Raw genomic sequence first — 17,500 nt, 5'->3', positions numbered from 1 at the left:
ATATTTCCCTCCACAAGATACCTCTATGCTTCTCCTTCCTCACACACCTTCCCCAGTCATCCCTCCACCTCCCCTCCAATCCTCACCCTCCTCTGACCCTTAGTTCACCTGCAGGAAGGCCCTGGAGAAGGCGTGCCGGCGAGCCACCTCCGTGACGGCTGCGGCATAGACCCTCGGGGCGCGGTGAATCTGCTCCACCACCTGCAGGAGTCCAGCCAGGCACCGAACACTCTCTTGATGCATGGAGACGCGCGTGTCCGCCTCGTACAGGCGCCTCTCTATATACATTATCCACCTATGGGGTCAGGATCGGTTAAGAGAGACAGGCAGTGAGGCAGGGAGGCAGGGAGGGAGGGGGGGGAGGGAGAAACAGAGGGGGTGGGAGTTGAAAAGGGAAAATTTTGTAATGGAGGGAGAGAAGAAAGAGGAACAAGTGACAACACAGCTCAAAGTGAATAATGAAAAGAGAAGGACAATGATGATAACAAGAAAATAAGGAAGGAAGGAGAGAAACTGAGAAAGAAAACAAACAAACAAACAAATATCATTACCAAAAAAAGGAACAGCTGATTCTTCTTCTTCTCCTCCTCCTCCTCCTCCTCCTCCTCCTCCTCCTCCTCCTCCTGCTGCTGTGAATACTTACTTCAATCTAACGTGCAAATTCTCCGACAGCTCTTCCTTTGCCTTGATGCATCTCCTTTTGATGTCTTGCAGCTGAGAGAGAGAGAGAGAGAGAGAGAGAGAGAGAGAGAGAGAGAGAGAGAGAGAGAGAGAGAGAGAGAGAGAGAGAGAGAGAGAGAGAGAGAGAGAGAGAGAGAGAGAGAGAGAGAGAGAGAGAGAGAGTTAGTAACACCTCCAGTAAGAATTTCATAGTATTTTTTGATTATTTTTATTATGTTCCTATATTACTACTACTATTACTACTACTACTACTATTACACACACACACACACACACACACACACACACACACACACACACACCTTTTGATGGTTTTTCAACATGTGCATCAAATTCTTGCGGTGTGAAGTGCAGAGGTCAGGGAATATAGATGGGTCATTCACCTTCCCTGCCCTGTCCTGGTTCTTCAACAGAGCCTGCCAGAGAGAGCACAGGTCAAAAAAAGCACTATTTTCACTATGAACCAAGAGACACAGGATAGTCAGAATTGGAGGGAAGGTGGAGGGAACATGGAGGAAGGTCTGTGAGGAAGGAGAAGTGTGGAGGTAACTCATGGAGAGAGATATGGAGGAAAGAATAGAGGGTGATGGAGGGGAAAATGGCTGGCGGTGATGTCAGACTATCTAACGAAAGCACTATTTTAACTATGAAGCAAGACTCGCAGGATAGTCAGGATTGGAGACAAGGTGGAAGAAACATGGAGAAAGGTCTGTGAGGAAGGAGAAGCCTGGAGCTAACTCATGGAGGGAGATATGGAGGAAAGAATAGAGGGTGGTGGAGGGGAAAATGGCTGGCGGTGATGTCAGACTATGTAACAAAAGCACTATTTTAACTATGAAGCATGACTTGCAGGATAATCAGGATTGGAGAAAAGGTGGAAGAAACATGGAGGAAGGTCTGTGAGGAAGGAGAAGTGTGGAAGTAACTCATGGAGAGAGATATGGAGGAAAGAATAGAGGGTGGTGGAGGGGAAAATGGCTGGCGGTGATGTCAGACTATCTAACAAAAGCACTATTTTAACTATGAAGCAAGACTTGCAGGATACTCAGGATTGGAGAAAAAGTGGAGAGAACATGGAGGAAGGTCTGTTAGGAAGGAGAAGTGTGGAGGTAACTTGTGGAGGGAGATATGAAGGAGTACCTGTGAGAAATTGCTCTGCTCCTGCACCACGTAGGCAGCATCATGCATGAGCTGCTCCAGGCCACACAGGCGCTCACCAAGCCCCTTCACCTCCTTCATCTGTGGCCGGTCTGCCTCTCGAAGCACAGCGCTGACCTCTTGCCCCACTTGTTCCAGCAGCCCCTCACTGATCTGTGTGGCAGCAGCAGTACTGGTGCTGAGTGAGTGTGTGTGTGTGTGTGTGTGTGTGTGTGTGTGTGTGTGTGTGTGTGTGTGTGTGTGTGTGTGTGTGTGTGTGTGTGTGTGTGTGTGTGTCTAGTTGAAGTAACGCGGGTTTTTGAGGGTGTTTTTACAGTTGCAGTGACAGATTAACAACATTTCTGCATTACTGACAGGAGAAACACTCTTTTAAAAGGCTCCAGTTGAAGTGACATGAGTTTTCAAGTTTGTTTTTACAATTGCAGTGACAGATTAACAACATTTCTGCATTACTGACAGGAGAAACACTCTTTTAAAAGGCTGTAGTTGAAGTGACACAGGTTTTCAAGGGTGTTTTTACAGTTGCAGTGACAGATTAACAACATTTCTGCATTACTGACAGGAGAAACACTCTTTTAAAAGGCTGTAGTTGAAGTGACACAGGTTTTCAAGGGTGTTTTTACAGTTGCAGTGACAGATTAACAACATTTCTGCATTACTGACAGGATAAACACTCTTTTAAAAGGCTCCAGTTGAAGTGACACGAGTTTTCAAGTGTGTTTTTACAATTGCAGTGACAGATTAACAACATTTCTGCATTACTGACAGGAGAAACACTTTTAAAGGCTGTAGTTGAAGTGACGTGGGTTTTCAAGGGTGTTTTTACAGTTGCAGTGACAGATTAACATTTCTGCATTACTGATGGGAGAAACATTCTTTTAAAAGGCTGTAGTTGAAGTGATGTGGGTTTTCAAAGGTGTTTTTACAGTTGCAGTGATAGATTAACAACATTTCTGTATTACTGACAGGAGAAACACTCTTTTAAAAGGCTGTAGTTGAAGTGACGTGGGTTTTCAAGGATGTTTTTACAGTTGCAGTGACAGATTAACATTTCAGCATTACTGACAGGAGAAACACTCTTTTAAAAGGCTCCAGTTGAAGTGACGCAGGTTTTCAAGAGTGTTTTTACAGTTGCAGTGACAGATTAACATTTCTGCATGACTGACAGGAGAAACACTCTTTTAAAAGGCTGTACTTGAAGTGATGTGGGTTTTCAAGGGTGTTTTTACAGTTGCAGTGACAGATTAACAACATTTCTTCATTACTGACAAGATACACTCTTTTAAAAGGCTGTAGTTGAAGTGATGTGGGTTTTCAAGGGTGTTTTTACAGTTGCAGTGACAGATTAACATTTCTGCATTACTGATGGGAGAAACACTATTTTAAAAGTCTGTAGTTGAAGTGATGTGGGTTTTCAAGGATGTTTTTACAGTTGCAGTGACAGATTAATATTTCTGCATTACTGATGGGAGAAACACTCTTTTAAAAGGCTGTAGTTGAACTGATGTGGGTTTTCAAGGGTGTTTTTACAGTTGCAGTGACAGATTAACAACATTTCTTCATTACTGACAAGATACACTCTTTTAAAAGGCTGTAGTTGAAGTGATGTGGGTTTTCAAGGGTGTTTTTACAGTTACAGTGACAGATTAACATTTCTGCATTACTGATGGGAGAAACATTATTTTAAAAGGCTGTAGTTGAAGTGATGTGGGTTTTCAAGGGTGTTTTTACAGTTGCAGTGACAGATTAATATTTCTGCATTACTGATGGGAGAAACACTCTTTTAAAAGGCTGTAGTTGAAGTGATGTGGGTTTTCAAAGGTGTTTTTACAGTTCCAGAGACAGATTAACAACATTTGTGCATTAGTGACAGAAGAAACACTCTTGAGAACCAGGCTGAGTGTCCCTGTGGCCTTGGAAACATGCAATATTCTAACACAGGGGGAGGGGGAGCCACACTAAAGACAATTGTGACAACACTCAACTTGTTAAACAATGCAAAATTACAAACTTGACTCAATCCTGCGGAAACAGAATTACGCAGCAAGAATTAGGTGTGAATACCTGACATACACACACACACACACACACACACACACACACACACACACACACACACCTGGGCCAGTCCCCTGCAGCAGAGTTGGGCAATCTGTCTGACGTCACTTTGGCTGTCCTTGGCGCTGATCCAGTCCAGCAGCGACACTTGCCTCACTGACAGACAGACACACAGAGAGAGAGAGTGAGAGAGATATATCAACAATTATTCTTATTTACAACAACAACAACAACAACAACAATAACAACAACTTACTTTCTCTTTTTCCTCCTTCTCCTCCTCTTTTCTCCTCCTCCTGCTCTTCCTCCTCTTCCTCCTCCTCCTTCTCCTCCTCTTCCTTCTCTTCCTCCTCCTCTTTCTTCTGTGCTGTGCTTGTCCTCCTCTTCTTCCCAGCTTCTTCCTCTTCCTCTTCCTCTTGTGTCTTCCCCAAGAGTTCAGGGAAGACTGGAATCCTTGCCAGTAGCTTAAGGTCCTCTTCAAAACTGTAAGTAGTAGTAGTAGTAGTAGTAGTAGTAGTGTTGACAGACAGACACACATACACACGTTTCAACCAATCTTTCCTCTCTTTCCTCCTCTCTCCTCTCTCCTCTTCCTCCTCTCCCTACCGGTAAGTTGGCAGGAAGAGTGGAGCATCACACAAAACTGTAGGAGAGACTTGTAAATGATAGAAATATAAGCAAGACCTTCTCTCCACCTCCCTCTCTTCTCTCCTCCATATCTCCCTCCAATAGTTACCTCCAGGCTTCTCCCTCACAGACCTTCCTCCATGTTCCCTCCACCTTTCCTCCAACCCTGACACACACACACACACACACACAAACTCACGACTGAAGCAGGGCGACCTTCTCCTCCCGGCCACTGAGATACTCCACAAAATTTTGCTGGAATGCGTCATGTCTTGTTCTGAAGGCTGCCACAATGTCCTCCAAGTTGGCCACCACTGCTGCTCAGCCTGCAGTAGTAGTAGTAGTAGTAGTAGTAGTAGTAGTAGTAGTAGTAGTAGTAGTAGTAGTAGTAGTAGTAGTAGTAGTAGTAGTAGTAGTGGACAGAGGAAAGAAAGAGGAAGAGGAGAGAGACAAATTCATAACAATTATTTCTTCTTCTTCTTTGTTCCCTCTTCTCTTCTTTATCTTTTTCTCTTTCTTCCTCTTTACTTTCCCTCTCCTTCTGCTTTCCCTTGTGACCTTCAGAACCCCTTGTGACCTTCAGAACCCATGACCTTCATTTTGACACACTCACAACATTCAAATTTGAAAAACCTAACTTAACCTTCCTTAACATAACCTAACCTAATCTGACCTAACCCGACCTGACCTTGTTGCTGCAGATGCTGGTCGTGAACAAGTTGGCGACACGTTCTGGTGACCTCACTAGCGTGCTCGTAAAACTGCTGTGCTAACTGTGTCCGCGCCACCACAGTGTTGTAAGTGGCTGGCATGTTGAGACACCCCTCCACCTGTGCCTGCAACAGTATTAGTAGTAGTAGTAGTAGTAGTAGTGGTAGTAGTAGTAGTAGTAGTAATTCAATAAAATAAAGCTGAATAAACAAACAAACAAACAAACAAACACACACACACACACACACAATAAAATAACAGAATATCAAGGAGTAAAAGTTGTATTTGGCAGTGGTCAGAGGTGAGGTCAGCCAGGAAGGTGAGAGGTCAGTGGGGAGGGCTGCAGCCTGGGGTGGTACAGCCAGCACTGGGAGAGTGACCACAAGGATGAGGGAGGGGAGGTCAAGAGGGGCATGGGGGGTCAAGGCGAGGGGGACGCAGCCAGCACACTGAGGACCGGTGGGCAGGACGACAAGTAGCAGACTGGGCTTCAAAAAATTGAGGAAAGAGACAGGAAGGAAGTGTGTGTGGAAGAGAGTGGTGGGTGAATGGAGCAGCATCACCAAGGAGGCTGTCAGTGGTGGTGAGTGGGGAGTCACCAGGGAGCTGTGGAGGAAGGCTGCCAACCACACAGATGAGGCTACCAGGCAGACACAGGCAGATGTGTCTTGTGCTGAGCCTGCCACATGTAGGCCTGCTGGCTTGCTGCATCTGCCTGCCTCACCACTGCAAGTCAACCACCATTCTCACCCCTTCACCACCACCACCACCACCACCACCAGCAGCACCTGTTGACAGTAGTAGTAGTAGTAGTAGTAGTAGTAGTAGTAGTAGTAGTAGTAGTAGTAGTAGTAGTAGTAGTAGTAGTAACATACACACACACACACACACTAACCACTGTCACCTTGCAAACAAGCAATAGGCACATAGCAATTCTACAAATTCAACAAACAACATCAAATATTAACACAACTCACAAAACATTAACAACAAACAACAAAAAATAAAACAAAAATCAATACAAAACACAAACTAACATGAAAAATACAACAAGATTGCCAGAGTGACTCGCGTGTGTCAATGACCCTGGCAGAGTTGACAAGCTGAAGAGGGGAGGCATCCCAGACACTGACACACACACACACACACACACACACACACACACACACACACACACACACACACACACACACACACACTGCACAGCCTGAATTGGCCCACACAGGTAAACTCAGTCAGTCAGTCAGTCAGTCAGTCAGTCAGTCAGTCCATCAGTCAGTCAGCCACACAGTTAGTTAGTTAGTTAGTCAGTCAGTCAGTCAGTCCATCAGTCAGTCAGTCAGTCAGCCAGTCAGTCAGTCAGTCAGTCAGTCAGTCAGTCAGTCAGTCAGTCAGTCAGTCAGTCAGTCAGTCAGTCAGTCAGTCAGCCAGCCAGCCAGCCAGCCAGTCAGCCAGCCAGCCAGCCAGCCAGCCAGCCAGCCAGCCAGCCAGCCAGCCAGCCAGCCAGTCAGTCAGTCAGTCAGTCAGTCAGTCAGTCAGTCAGTCTCCTGGTGCAGGCTGCCTCTCCCTCGCCGGCTCCAGCCAGCGTGCCTTGCCTCACCAGCCGAGGGACACACAGCCTTGTCACTGGTGAGTTTGTTGTGCACCACAGTCAGGCAGGGTGTGTCTGCTGGTGCACCCTCACTCTGCCAGCCCCTCTGCCATTCCTCTCACTGCCCAGGAGTCTCTCCCGCACCAAACCACGTGACGGCCGCCACCCAGCACCGCCCATGCCAGGACCCACAGGACCATCACCCACACCCCTCCCGTCCGTCCACACCTCATGGAAAAACTTGTCTTATTTGGCCTCAGCGGAGACACACACACACACACACACACACGCACACACACACACACACACACACACACACACACACACACACACACCAGTTTGGAAGAACTCTAAGCTAACCAAACTTAACCTAACCTAACCTAAGCTAAGGTAAGCTATCTGGCAATACTGACCTGTTTGTCTGTGGGCACCTTGACAGCATTGTGTATTGCACCCTTCAACACCTCAACACTGCACAAAATAAATAAACCAATTATTATTATCATTATTATTATTATTATTATTATTATTATTATTATTATTATTATTATTATTATCATTATTATTATTAGTGTGATTGTTGCCTCAGACTGTTCAGCTAACTAAAGGCTTACTCAAGTACCTATGTAGGCCTATGTATATTGACAGGTCACAAAATCTGTAGGCCTATGTATATTGACAGGTGACAAAATCTGTAGGCCTATGTATATTGACTGGTCACAAAATCTGTAGGCCTATGTATATTGACAGGTCACAAACACACACATTGATATAATTCTAATTACATAAATACCTTTGCCAAAAAATACATCTCTCTCTCTCTCTCTCTCTCTCTCTCTCTCTCTCTCTCTCTCTCTCTCTCTCTCTCTCTCTCTCTGCCTACCTCTCTAGTGCCAGGTTCATGTCAAAGGTCATCATGGTGCCAGTGTCAACGAGGAAAACGTAAATCATGTTGGCTCGATTGAGGTCAGGTCAGGTCAGCCAGTCAGCCGTCCAATCACAATCCACAAAGCTCTGGGCCAATGGGAGGGCTGATGGTGATCACCTGTTGACCAATAGGATGGCTTGGTTTTTGCTTGGCTGAGGAGAGAGAGAGAGAGAGAGAGAGAGAGAGAGAGAGAGAGAGAGAGAGAGAGAGAGAGAGAGAGAGAGAGAGAGAGAGAGAGAGAGAGAGAGAGAGAGAGAGAGAGAGAGAGAGAGAGAGAGGTTAGGCTAGGTTGCTTTAGATTTCATTGTGTTAGGTTAGGTTAGGTTAGGTTAGGGGTGGGTCAGGCTAAGTCGGCACATCACCTGTGGTACAAATGCATCAAAAACACCTTTGGTCATTTTTTTATAGCATCACCTTAGTTATCCTGCTAAATTTGCAGCTACAACCAACACTGCCATCCCCTTTACTTCTTGCACCATACCCTAACCTAACCTAACCTAACTCCAACCTAACCTAACCTGACTTAAGCTAACCTAACCTGATCTAACCTAACTCTAACCTAACCTGATCTAACCTAACCTGACTTAAGCTAACCTAACCTAACCTAACTCTAACCTAACCTAACCTGATCTAACCTAACCTAAGTTAACCTAACCTCACCCAACCAAGGCTAACCTAACCTAACCTGACCAAAGTTAACCTAACCTAACCTAACTCAAGCCACTAGCTGCATCAGACAACAACAAGAGGTGCCCCTGTGTTGGCAAGCTTCCCACTGCCGCAGCGCCAGTCACACTGCGGCCGTCAAGGAGAAAGCACATGGGCACCTTCTCTCTGTCCCAACAACTCGTGTGGCTTGACATGCGCACGCACACACACACACACACGCACACACACACACACACATATTTATTTACACACACACACATATTTATTTACTTATGTGTGTGTGTGTGTGTGTGTGTGTGTGTGTGTGTGTGTGAGTGTAGTGAGCAGTGTTGTTTATAGAAAGTGTGTTTACTTCAAGATTATTCAAACCATTTGTGTGTGACATGCACATTTGTGACAAGCCAGCGACAACTTTGTTTGTTTGGGCAGCACGTTAATTTTAGCATTGAGAACAGAGAAGGCTTCCGTGCTGGAACACGCTGCATGCCACTCACCAAACCACTCACACTAATCCCACTCATTTTCTTCACCTACAAATACAAGTTGTTGCAAATGTCATAATTTATTGATTTATTTCATCAGTGTAGGTGGTTTTCAATGACACAACTCCAATTCTGCACTGCACATTGTTTGTTTGTTTGTTTGTTTGTTTGTGTTACCGTGTCTTAGTTGTTCACACCATAAAAAGGGTGAGTGTTCAGTGGTGGAGTGTGAACACCTTGCCTCAGAGGAAAGGGTCAATGCATGGTGGTGTGTTGGTGTTGCACATGTTCCTGTCCCTTGCTAATGTTCAACAGTCAACAAAAGGTGCACTCAGTAATTGCAAAGGAGAAAAATGACTTTAAATCTACAGCTGTGTTTACTGACCAGCGCACCACTGGTGTGCCAAGCCCCACACACCAGTGTGCTCACTGCTGCACCCGTCCACCTGTCCACGGTGCACAACAACCTCACGGCTTAACACAACACAACACAACACAACACAAGCTAACCTAACTCAACATAATATTACAAAACCTAACCTAACAAAACCTAACCAAACCTAACTTAACCTAACCAAACCTAACTTAACCTAACCAAACATAATATTACCTAACTTAATCTAACCTAACCTAACCAAACCTAACTTAACCTAACCAAACCTAACTTAACCTAACCAAACATAATATTACCTAACTTAACCTAACCAAACCTAACTTAACCTAACCAAACATAATATTACCTAACTTAACCTAACTTAACCTAACCAAACCTAATTTAACCTAACCAAACCTAACCAAACCTAACCAAACCTAACTTAACCTAACCAGACCTAACCATACCTAACCAAACCTAACCAAACCTAACTTAGCCTAACCAAACATAATATTACCTAACTTAACCTAACCAAACCTAACCAAACCTAACTTAACCTAACCAAACCTAAAGTGAAGCAAGAATTGACTTACTGGTTCACAATTGCCAGGTGAAGCAAGCAAATTTACAGTTTACAAGACGCTGGCGTGACCTGCGAGACTCAACACTATCCTTTCTTTCTTCCTTCCTTCCTTCTTTCCTTCCTTCCTTCCTTCCTTCCTTTATTTGTTTGTCACGAATTGTTCTCCTTCCTTCCTGCAGACACAACACTTAATGATATTCACGAAACAAATAACAACAGGAGGAGGAGGAGGAGGAGGAGGAGGAGGAGGAAGAGGAGGAGGAGGAGGAGGAGGAGGAGATAATTATAAGGAAAAAGAGACCAAGGAGAGAGAGAGAGAGAGAGAGAGAGAGAGAGAGAGAGAGAGAGAGAGAGAGAGAGAGAGATCAGGAAATTAAACCTTAGTAGTAGTAGTAGTAGTAGTAGTAGTAGTAGTAGTAGTAGTAGTAGTAGTAGTAGTAGTAGTAGTAGTAGTTTTCGTTGCGTGTGTACGAGAGAGAGAGAGAGAGATCGCCCTCACTCACCAGGCAGAGGAGACAGCAGCGGCCTGAGAGGTGCCTTCAAAAGACACACGCACACACACACAGGCAGGCTCACACGCACACACAGACACACATACACACGGACAGCAGGAGGAGGAGCACTGTGACAAAGGTAAACAAGGCAACAATGACGATGATCTTGTTCTTGATCTTGTTGTTATTCTTCTTGTGACGTCTTCCGCAGATCGGCTACTTGAGAGCACGGGGTCAACATGTCTCCTCTAATTTAACACCTAAACTCCCTCAGGCGTACTTCCCAGGCGTGCACAAGGGACTTTTTCATCTCTTTTAGGGTCCCTTCCCTTTCTTCCTTGCCACGACACACTGGCAGCACTGTCAGCGTGCCTCTGTGTGTGAGCTGGAGGAGGCAGTAGACACCTGCCGAAACGATAATTACTCCCAGTGAGGTCTAAAGCACTGTTCAGGGGGTGCTGTGAACTTATCATTAAAGCCAGATGTGACCTCACTGAACGTTTCCCTTTGTGTCTCACAACACAAGGGGGCAGTCACAGCCTGCCCTCTAAAGACAACTCTCTTCCTCCACACAAAACTACAAGCACCTAATAACACACACACCATTCACTCAAAAATTTTAAAATCATCATGGTGACTCCTACACCAGCCTCGGAGTCCCCATCTGGTGAGGGGACCATAAATGTCCCCAGGTCGGACTGCCTTTCCGTCGACGACCCTAAGTGTCTTGACACCCCCCTCAACTTTTTCTTCATTAACTTGTGCATTCGCGGTCTAAGATCTAATTTTCAATCTGTAGAACACCACCTCTCCTCTTCTAAACCTTATCTTCTTTTCCTCACTGAAACTCAGGTGTCTGAGGCAACTGACAGTAGCCCCTTTTCTGTTCCTTCCTACTTTCTCTATCCTCATTTTCGATCCAAAGCTGGATGCTGCGTTTATGTGCCAATGACTTAACCTGCTCTCGTGCCCATGCTCTTGATCTTCCGAGTTTTCCACCATCTGGCTACGACTACAGAGTCACTCTCATACTAAATTTATCTGTGCTGTATACCTCTCAATTAACTCCTCTGACTATAAGAAATTCTTTGACTACTTAACTTCCAAAGTGGAGCACATTCTGACCCTCTTCCCTTTTGCAGAGATCTCCATTCTTGGAGACTTCAATGTTCACCACCAGCTTTGGCTTTCCTCTCCCTTCACTGACCATCCTGGTGAACTAGCCTACAACTTTGCTATCCTCCATGACCTAGAGCAACACCCTACTCGTATTCCTGACTGTCTTGGAGATACGCCCAACATTCTTGACCTTTTCCTGATCTCTAATCCTTCTGCTTATGCTGTCACCCTTTCTTCTCCATTGGGCTCCTCCGATCACAATCTCATATCTTTATCTTGTCCTATCACTCCAATCCCTCCTCAGGATCCCCCTAAGCGAAGGTGCCTCTGGCGTTTTGCCTCTGCTAGTTGGGGGGACCTGAGGAGGTATTTTGTTGATTTTCCTTGGAATGACCACTGCTTCCGTGTCAGAGAGCCGTCTTTGTGTGCTGAGCGCATAACAGAGGTGATAGTGTCTGGCATGGAGGCGTACATTCCTCACTCTTTTTCTCATCCTAAACCTTCTAAACCTTCGTTTAACACAGCTTGTTCTCGTGCTATACATGATAGAGAGGTGGCCCACAAAAGGTACTTAAGCCTTCCATCACCAGAATCTCATGCACTTTATATTTCTGCCCAGAACCATGCCAAGTCTGTTCTCCAACTAGCCAAAAACTCCTTCATTAACAGAAAATGTCAAAACCTTTCAAGATCTAACTCCCCTCGTGATTTCTGGCATCTAGCCAAAAATATCTCCAATAACTTTGCTTCTTCTTCTTTCCCTCCTCTACTTCAGCCAGATGGCACCACTGCTATCACATCTATTTCTAAAGCTGAACTCTTTGCTCAAACCTTTGCTAAAAACTCTACCTTGGACGATTCTGGGCTTGTTCCTCCCTCTCCTCCACCCTCTGACTACTTCATGCCACCTATTAAAATTCTTTGCAATGATGTTTTCCATGCCCTCGCTGGCCTAAACCCTCGGAAGGCTTATGGACCTGATGGGGTCCCTCCTATTGTTCTCCGAAACTGTGCCTCCGTGCTTGCACCTTGCCTTGTCAAACTCTTTCATCTCTGTCTGTCAACATCTACCTTTCCTTCTTGCTGGAAGTTTGCCTACATTCGGCCTGTTCCTAAAAAGGGTGACCGTTCTAATCCCTCAAACTATACCGTCCTATTGCTTTAATTTCCTGCCTATCTAAAGTTTTTCAATCTATCCTCAACAGGAAGATTGTTAAACATCTACCACTTCACAACCTTGTATCTGATCGCCAGTATGGGTTCCATCAAGACCGCTCTACTGGTGATCTTCTGGCTTTCCTTACTGAGTCTTGGTCATCCTCTTTTAGAGATTTTGGTGAAACTTTTGCTGTTGCCTTGGAGATATCAAAAGCTTTTGATAGAGTCTGGCACAAAGCTTTCATTTCCAAACTACCCTCCTACGGTTTCTATCCTTCTCTCTGTAACTTCATCTCAAGTTTCCTTTCTGACCGTTCTATTGCTGCTGTGGTAGACGGTCACTGTTCTTCTCCTAAATCTATTAACAGTGGTGTTCCTCAGGGTTCTGTCCTGTCACCCAATCTCTTCTTATTATTCATTAATGATCTTCTAAACCAAACTTCTTGTCCTATCCACTCCTACGCTGATGATACCACCCTGCACTTCTCCACGTCTTTTCATAGATGTCCAACCCTTCAGGAGGTAAACATATCATGCAGGGAAGCCACAGAACGCCTGACTTCTGATCTTTCTAAAATTTCTGATTGGGGCAGAGCAAACTTGGTATTGTTCAATGCCTCAAAAACTCAATTCCTCCATCTATCAATTCGACACAACCTTCCAGACAACTATCCCCTCTTCTTCAATGACTCTCAATGGTCCCCCTCTTCTACACTGAACATCCTCGGTCTGTCCTTTACTTATAATCTGAACTGGAAACTTCACATCTCATCTCTAGCTAAAACAGCTTCTATGAAGTTAGGTGTTCTGAGATGTCTCCCCCAGTTTTTCTCATCCCCCCCCAGCTGCTAACTCTGTACAAGGGCCTTATCCGTCCATGTATGGAGTATGCTTCACATGTCTGGGGGGTTCCACTCATACTGCTCTTCTAGACAGGGTGGAATCAAATGCTTTTCGTCTCATCAACTCCTCTCCTCTAACTGACTGTCTTCAGCCTCTCTCTCACCGCCGCAATGTTGCATATCTAGCTGTCTTCTACCGCTCACTCAAACAATGCTACAACGTAAATCCCTTTGCTCTTCCTCACAAAATTTTGCTTTTGTTTAACTTTATCTTGTTATTCATGAGCCACCCAAATAAGCGGTGCAGCCATTACGTCACTGGTATGACTGTATAAGTGCCCACATCTCCCCTGCCTTTGCTGCAGTGTTGCGGCACATCTCCTCTGTGTATTCCGTCACCAAGGAAAGTCAAGCGTGGCACAGTTTTGAGCGCAGTCCCCCGCAGTGACATTGGTGCAGTCACCCCTTCCATCAACGCAGTCTTCAAAGAGAAAGAACAGATTGACGGTGACTAAAGCAAACTTACAAAGTCAACCTACAGTTAATAATAATGATAATAATAATAATAATAATAATAATAATAATAATAATGATAATAATAATAATAATAATAGTAATAATGGTAATAAGAGGAGCACTAGTGTAACTGAGGGTGCAGCGCGGCCTTTCACTTCCACCTGAAGGAAAATGAAAAGCAAGATTTGTGTTTGTACAATCATTTTATTGAGAAGCAAAATGAGACAGTGTGAATATTGATAACAGAAGTGTTTGCGCTGGAAACTTTCGTGTTGTTAGTGAAGGAGCAATGCGTGGAGCGGTGTGTCCTGCCGCCAATATTCACACCAACAACCGCCACCATCACAACCCGCACTCTGAACTTTAAATGTGTGTCCGTCTGTCTGTCTGTATGTCTGTCTGTATGTATGTATGTGTGTGTGTGTGTGTGTGTGTGTGTTTATGGGCGTGTGTATGTGTTTGCTTGTCTACTCAAAAATAAATAAATAAATAAATGATGGTGGCAGTGGTGTGGTGTGTGGTGTGGTGCAGCAGTGCCGTGCCAGCACCACGCCACACTGCACCACAGTCACCTCAGCAGTGGGGCAGTGGCGGGCTGCCTCCTGCACCTCCTCCAGGCCCCGCACCACCTGGCCAGAGACACCAGGCCAACCACCACCACGCTGCCTGTCCCCGGGTAGCGTCACCACCGCCACCACCACCACCACCGCCGCCTGGCCAGACTGCCAGCACTCACCCTGGGAAAGGTGAAGCAGCACGGGGCTCCCTCTCTCCCATCACCTCCCTGGCAGTCTCCTCCCCGCATCTCTTGCACCTCAAACACAACTTGTTTTTTGTTGGTAATAATGATAATAAATTTAATTATGAAGTTTAATGAGCTTATATGTTTATTTATTTATTTATTTATTTTTTAATGCAAAGTTAGTTAGTTTAATATAACAAATCTGATTACACTTTCTGCTATTTGTCATTTTTTAATGCAAAAAATTATTTGTTTGTTAACTGTGTAATGGAGTGTGTTGTGTCACGAACACTGGCCTGCTTCACAACAACAACAACAACAACAACAACAACAACAACAACAACAACAACAACAACAACAACAATAACAACAACAACAGTATGGCCTCATCACTTACACAAGCTTACTAAACAAAAAACAAAATAAATAAATAAAACAAAATAAATAAATAAAAATAAATAAAAAAAAGCAACAATAACTTTAATACAAAAAAAAATTTAAGTCAAATAAATTATTTTTTTATATTTTAAGAAAAATCATGTTTTTTTTCAATCTTGACAAACAGTCCCATTATTTACCTCATTGTAGCCCAATCCAGCCCAAACCAGCCTATTCCAGCCCAATCCAGCCCATCCCAGCCTATTCCAGCCCAATCCAGCTCACTCCAACTAATTCCAGCCCAATCCAGCCTATTCCAGCCCAATCCAGCCCATCCCAGCCTATTCCAGCCCAATCCAGCTCATTCCAATTCATTCCAGCCCAATCCAGCCCATCCTAGCCTATTCCAGCCCAATCTACCTCACCCCAACTCATTCCAGACCATTCCCGCCCATTTTAGCCCAATCCAGCCCAATCCAGGTCATTCTAGCCCATTCCAACCCAATACAGTCCATTCTAGCCCAATACAGCCCATTCTAGCTCAATCCAGGTCATTCTAGCCCATTCCAGCCCAATACAGTCCATTCTAGCCCAATACAGCCCATTCCAGCCCAATCCAGCCCATTTCAGACCCATTCTAGCCCAATCCAGCTCATTTCAGACCCATTCTAGCCCAATCCAGCTCATTCTAGCCCATTCCAGCCCAATACATTCCATTCTAGCCCAATACAGCCCATTCTAGCCCATTCCGGCCCAATCCAGCCCATTCTAGCCCAATCCAGCCCATTTCAGACGCATTCTAGCCCAATACACTTACCCACCACTCTGAAAACCAATCTCTCTCTCTCTCTCTCTCTCTCTCTCTCTCTCTCTCTCTCTCTCTCTCTCTCTCTCTCTCTCTCACCACCACCACTACTACTACTACTACTGCTACTACCACCACCATCACCACCACCACTACTACTAGAGTCACGCAGGTAGAGGTCGGAGGGCAGCAGTTGGAGGTAACAACGACCATAGGGAAATTAGGTACAATTTAGAATGGGAATAATAAACTGTTAGAAGCAAAAAGACTAGTAAAATACCTGACTTTAGGAAAACACACGTTGAGGAATTAAAAAGGTACCTCCAAGGACTGGACTGGCAAGGGATGCAGGGTCAGGTCAGGTCAGGGACGGAGTTCAGAGAGATAAGGCAGGGTGAGACGCGAGGTGAGGCGCGAGGGTGCAGGACAACAGGAGGCAAGATGTGTCCATAAGGGGCGGAGGAGAGAGGAAGGGGGAGACAGGTGTGAATGTGTTGGAATGTCAGGTCATGCTGAAATGAGAGAGGTGAGGTCGAGGCGAGTAGACGAGGGAGTGCAGAGGATGGTAGGGGCCAAGATGAGGGGATTGGGTGAGGTAAATGTAGATGAATTGTATAAATATTTCGTAGATAAATTTCACACGGGCCAGTCAGCAAATATCCCGTATAGGACAATAAGATCACACAAAAAAGACCCTAAATGGACGACTGCTAGGTTAAAGCATTATGCGGTAAAATCCCTCTTATCCGGCATCAACGGGACCGCCGACATGCCGGATACTTGAATAGAAGTGAAATTGTGTCCACGATCACCAGCCTACACTCACACATCTTACCACATCAAAGACCAGCTGATCTGATTGGCTGCTTCAGTGTAAGCACAACACGCTTCCTCTCTTCTACAACTTTAGGCACGGTGAAGGCGTCAGGTGATAAACAGTGCACACGCGAGGCCGAGTCACTGGGTGAACGTGGTGCAGTGGGCCGCGGGTGGCGCCAAGCAGTGTGCTCTGGTGGCGAGGGGACAAAGTATGCCTCGCGTGGGAATTTTTATCAATTTTATGAGTACGCATTGATTTTTTATTGATTTTAAGGCTCGGGGAAAATTGTGCCGGATGCTTGAGGCTGCCGGATACTGGAATGCCGGATGAGAGGGATTTTACCGTATAGGGTGTAAGAGAAGTATATATGAGATTGAGGGCAGGTGAAGAAATGTTAAAGTCACAATACAATGAATTAGTTAGAACAGTGAGGAGGTTAACGAGGAAAGCAAAGGGCAATTATGAATTAAAGGTAGCCAGCCAGGCAAAGACAGACCCCAAGGGATTTTATCAGGTATACAGGACGAAGAATAAGGATACTGTAGGTCCATTAAAGGCAGCAGATGGGAGCTGGTTACTTCTGGGGAGGAGATAAGTAAACTTCTGAATGATTATTTTTTAACTGTCTTCACCCAGGAAAACATGCAGGATATGCCAGGTTGTAGTTAGCTCTGAACTCCGTCTAGGGAAACAATGCATAGAAGCCAGAAACAAGGCAAATAGGGTACTAGGGTTCATTTTTAGGAGTGTTAAAAGTAGAAGGCC

At 45.1% G+C, this 17,500-nt stretch overlaps 2 protein-coding genes across 5 annotated transcripts in view; both read right to left on the bottom strand.

The window, feature by feature from the left end:
- Positions 1-99: 99 nt before the first annotated feature.
- On the bottom strand, positions 100-10,853 carry LOC135095236 (RB1-inducible coiled-coil protein 1-like). Its single transcript, XM_063996018.1, has 13 exons — positions 10,365-10,853; positions 9,872-10,034; positions 7,710-7,906; positions 7,240-7,297; positions 5,835-6,023; positions 5,213-5,360; positions 4,724-4,850; positions 4,154-4,380; positions 3,959-4,053; positions 1,822-1,992; positions 984-1,097; positions 644-714; positions 100-295 (listed from the first exon to the last, which is right to left on the bottom strand). Coding segments are annotated over exons 8-13 (648 nt in total). The 5' UTR covers positions 4,155-4,380; positions 4,724-4,850; positions 5,213-5,360; positions 5,835-6,023; positions 7,240-7,297; positions 7,710-7,906; positions 9,872-10,034; positions 10,365-10,853.
- Positions 10,854-13,093: 2,240 nt separating this feature from the next.
- LOC135095342 (protein Tob1-like) overlaps positions 13,094-17,500 on the bottom strand; it is a 9,613-nt gene continuing 5,206 nt past the window's right edge. For 2 of the 4 annotated variants that reach the window (XR_010264315.1, XR_010264314.1), the window contains exon 4: positions 14,399-14,815. Coding sequence is in view for 1 of the 4 variants with exons in the window: in XM_063996105.1 (XP_063852175.1) it covers positions 13,870-13,955 (86 nt within the window). In the remaining 3 variants the exon portion in view is untranslated. Of the gene's footprint in view, positions 13,956-14,398; positions 14,816-17,500 lie in introns of those variants that run through there. The other 2 variants (XM_063996105.1, XR_010264316.1) reach the window with 2 other exon arrangements.

This window comes from Scylla paramamosain, chromosome 48 (assembly GCF_035594125.1).
Source record: "Scylla paramamosain isolate STU-SP2022 chromosome 48, ASM3559412v1, whole genome shotgun sequence".
NCBI lineage: Eukaryota > Metazoa > Arthropoda > Malacostraca > Decapoda > Portunidae > Scylla > Scylla paramamosain.
Note: the sequence above shows the minus strand (reverse complement) of the source record. Positions and strands in the feature narration are given on the sequence as shown.

Coding starts and splice junctions, on each gene's coding strand:
- LOC135095236 (XM_063996018.1), bottom strand. Junction 1,993..3,958: donor GCTGCAGGGGACTGGCCCAG/GTGTGTGTGTGT, acceptor GCTGCCACACAG/ATCAGTGAGGGGCTGCTGGA. Junction 296..643: donor AATTTGCACGTTAGATTGAA/GTAAGTATTCAC, acceptor CTGACCCCATAG/GTGGATAATGTATATAGAGA.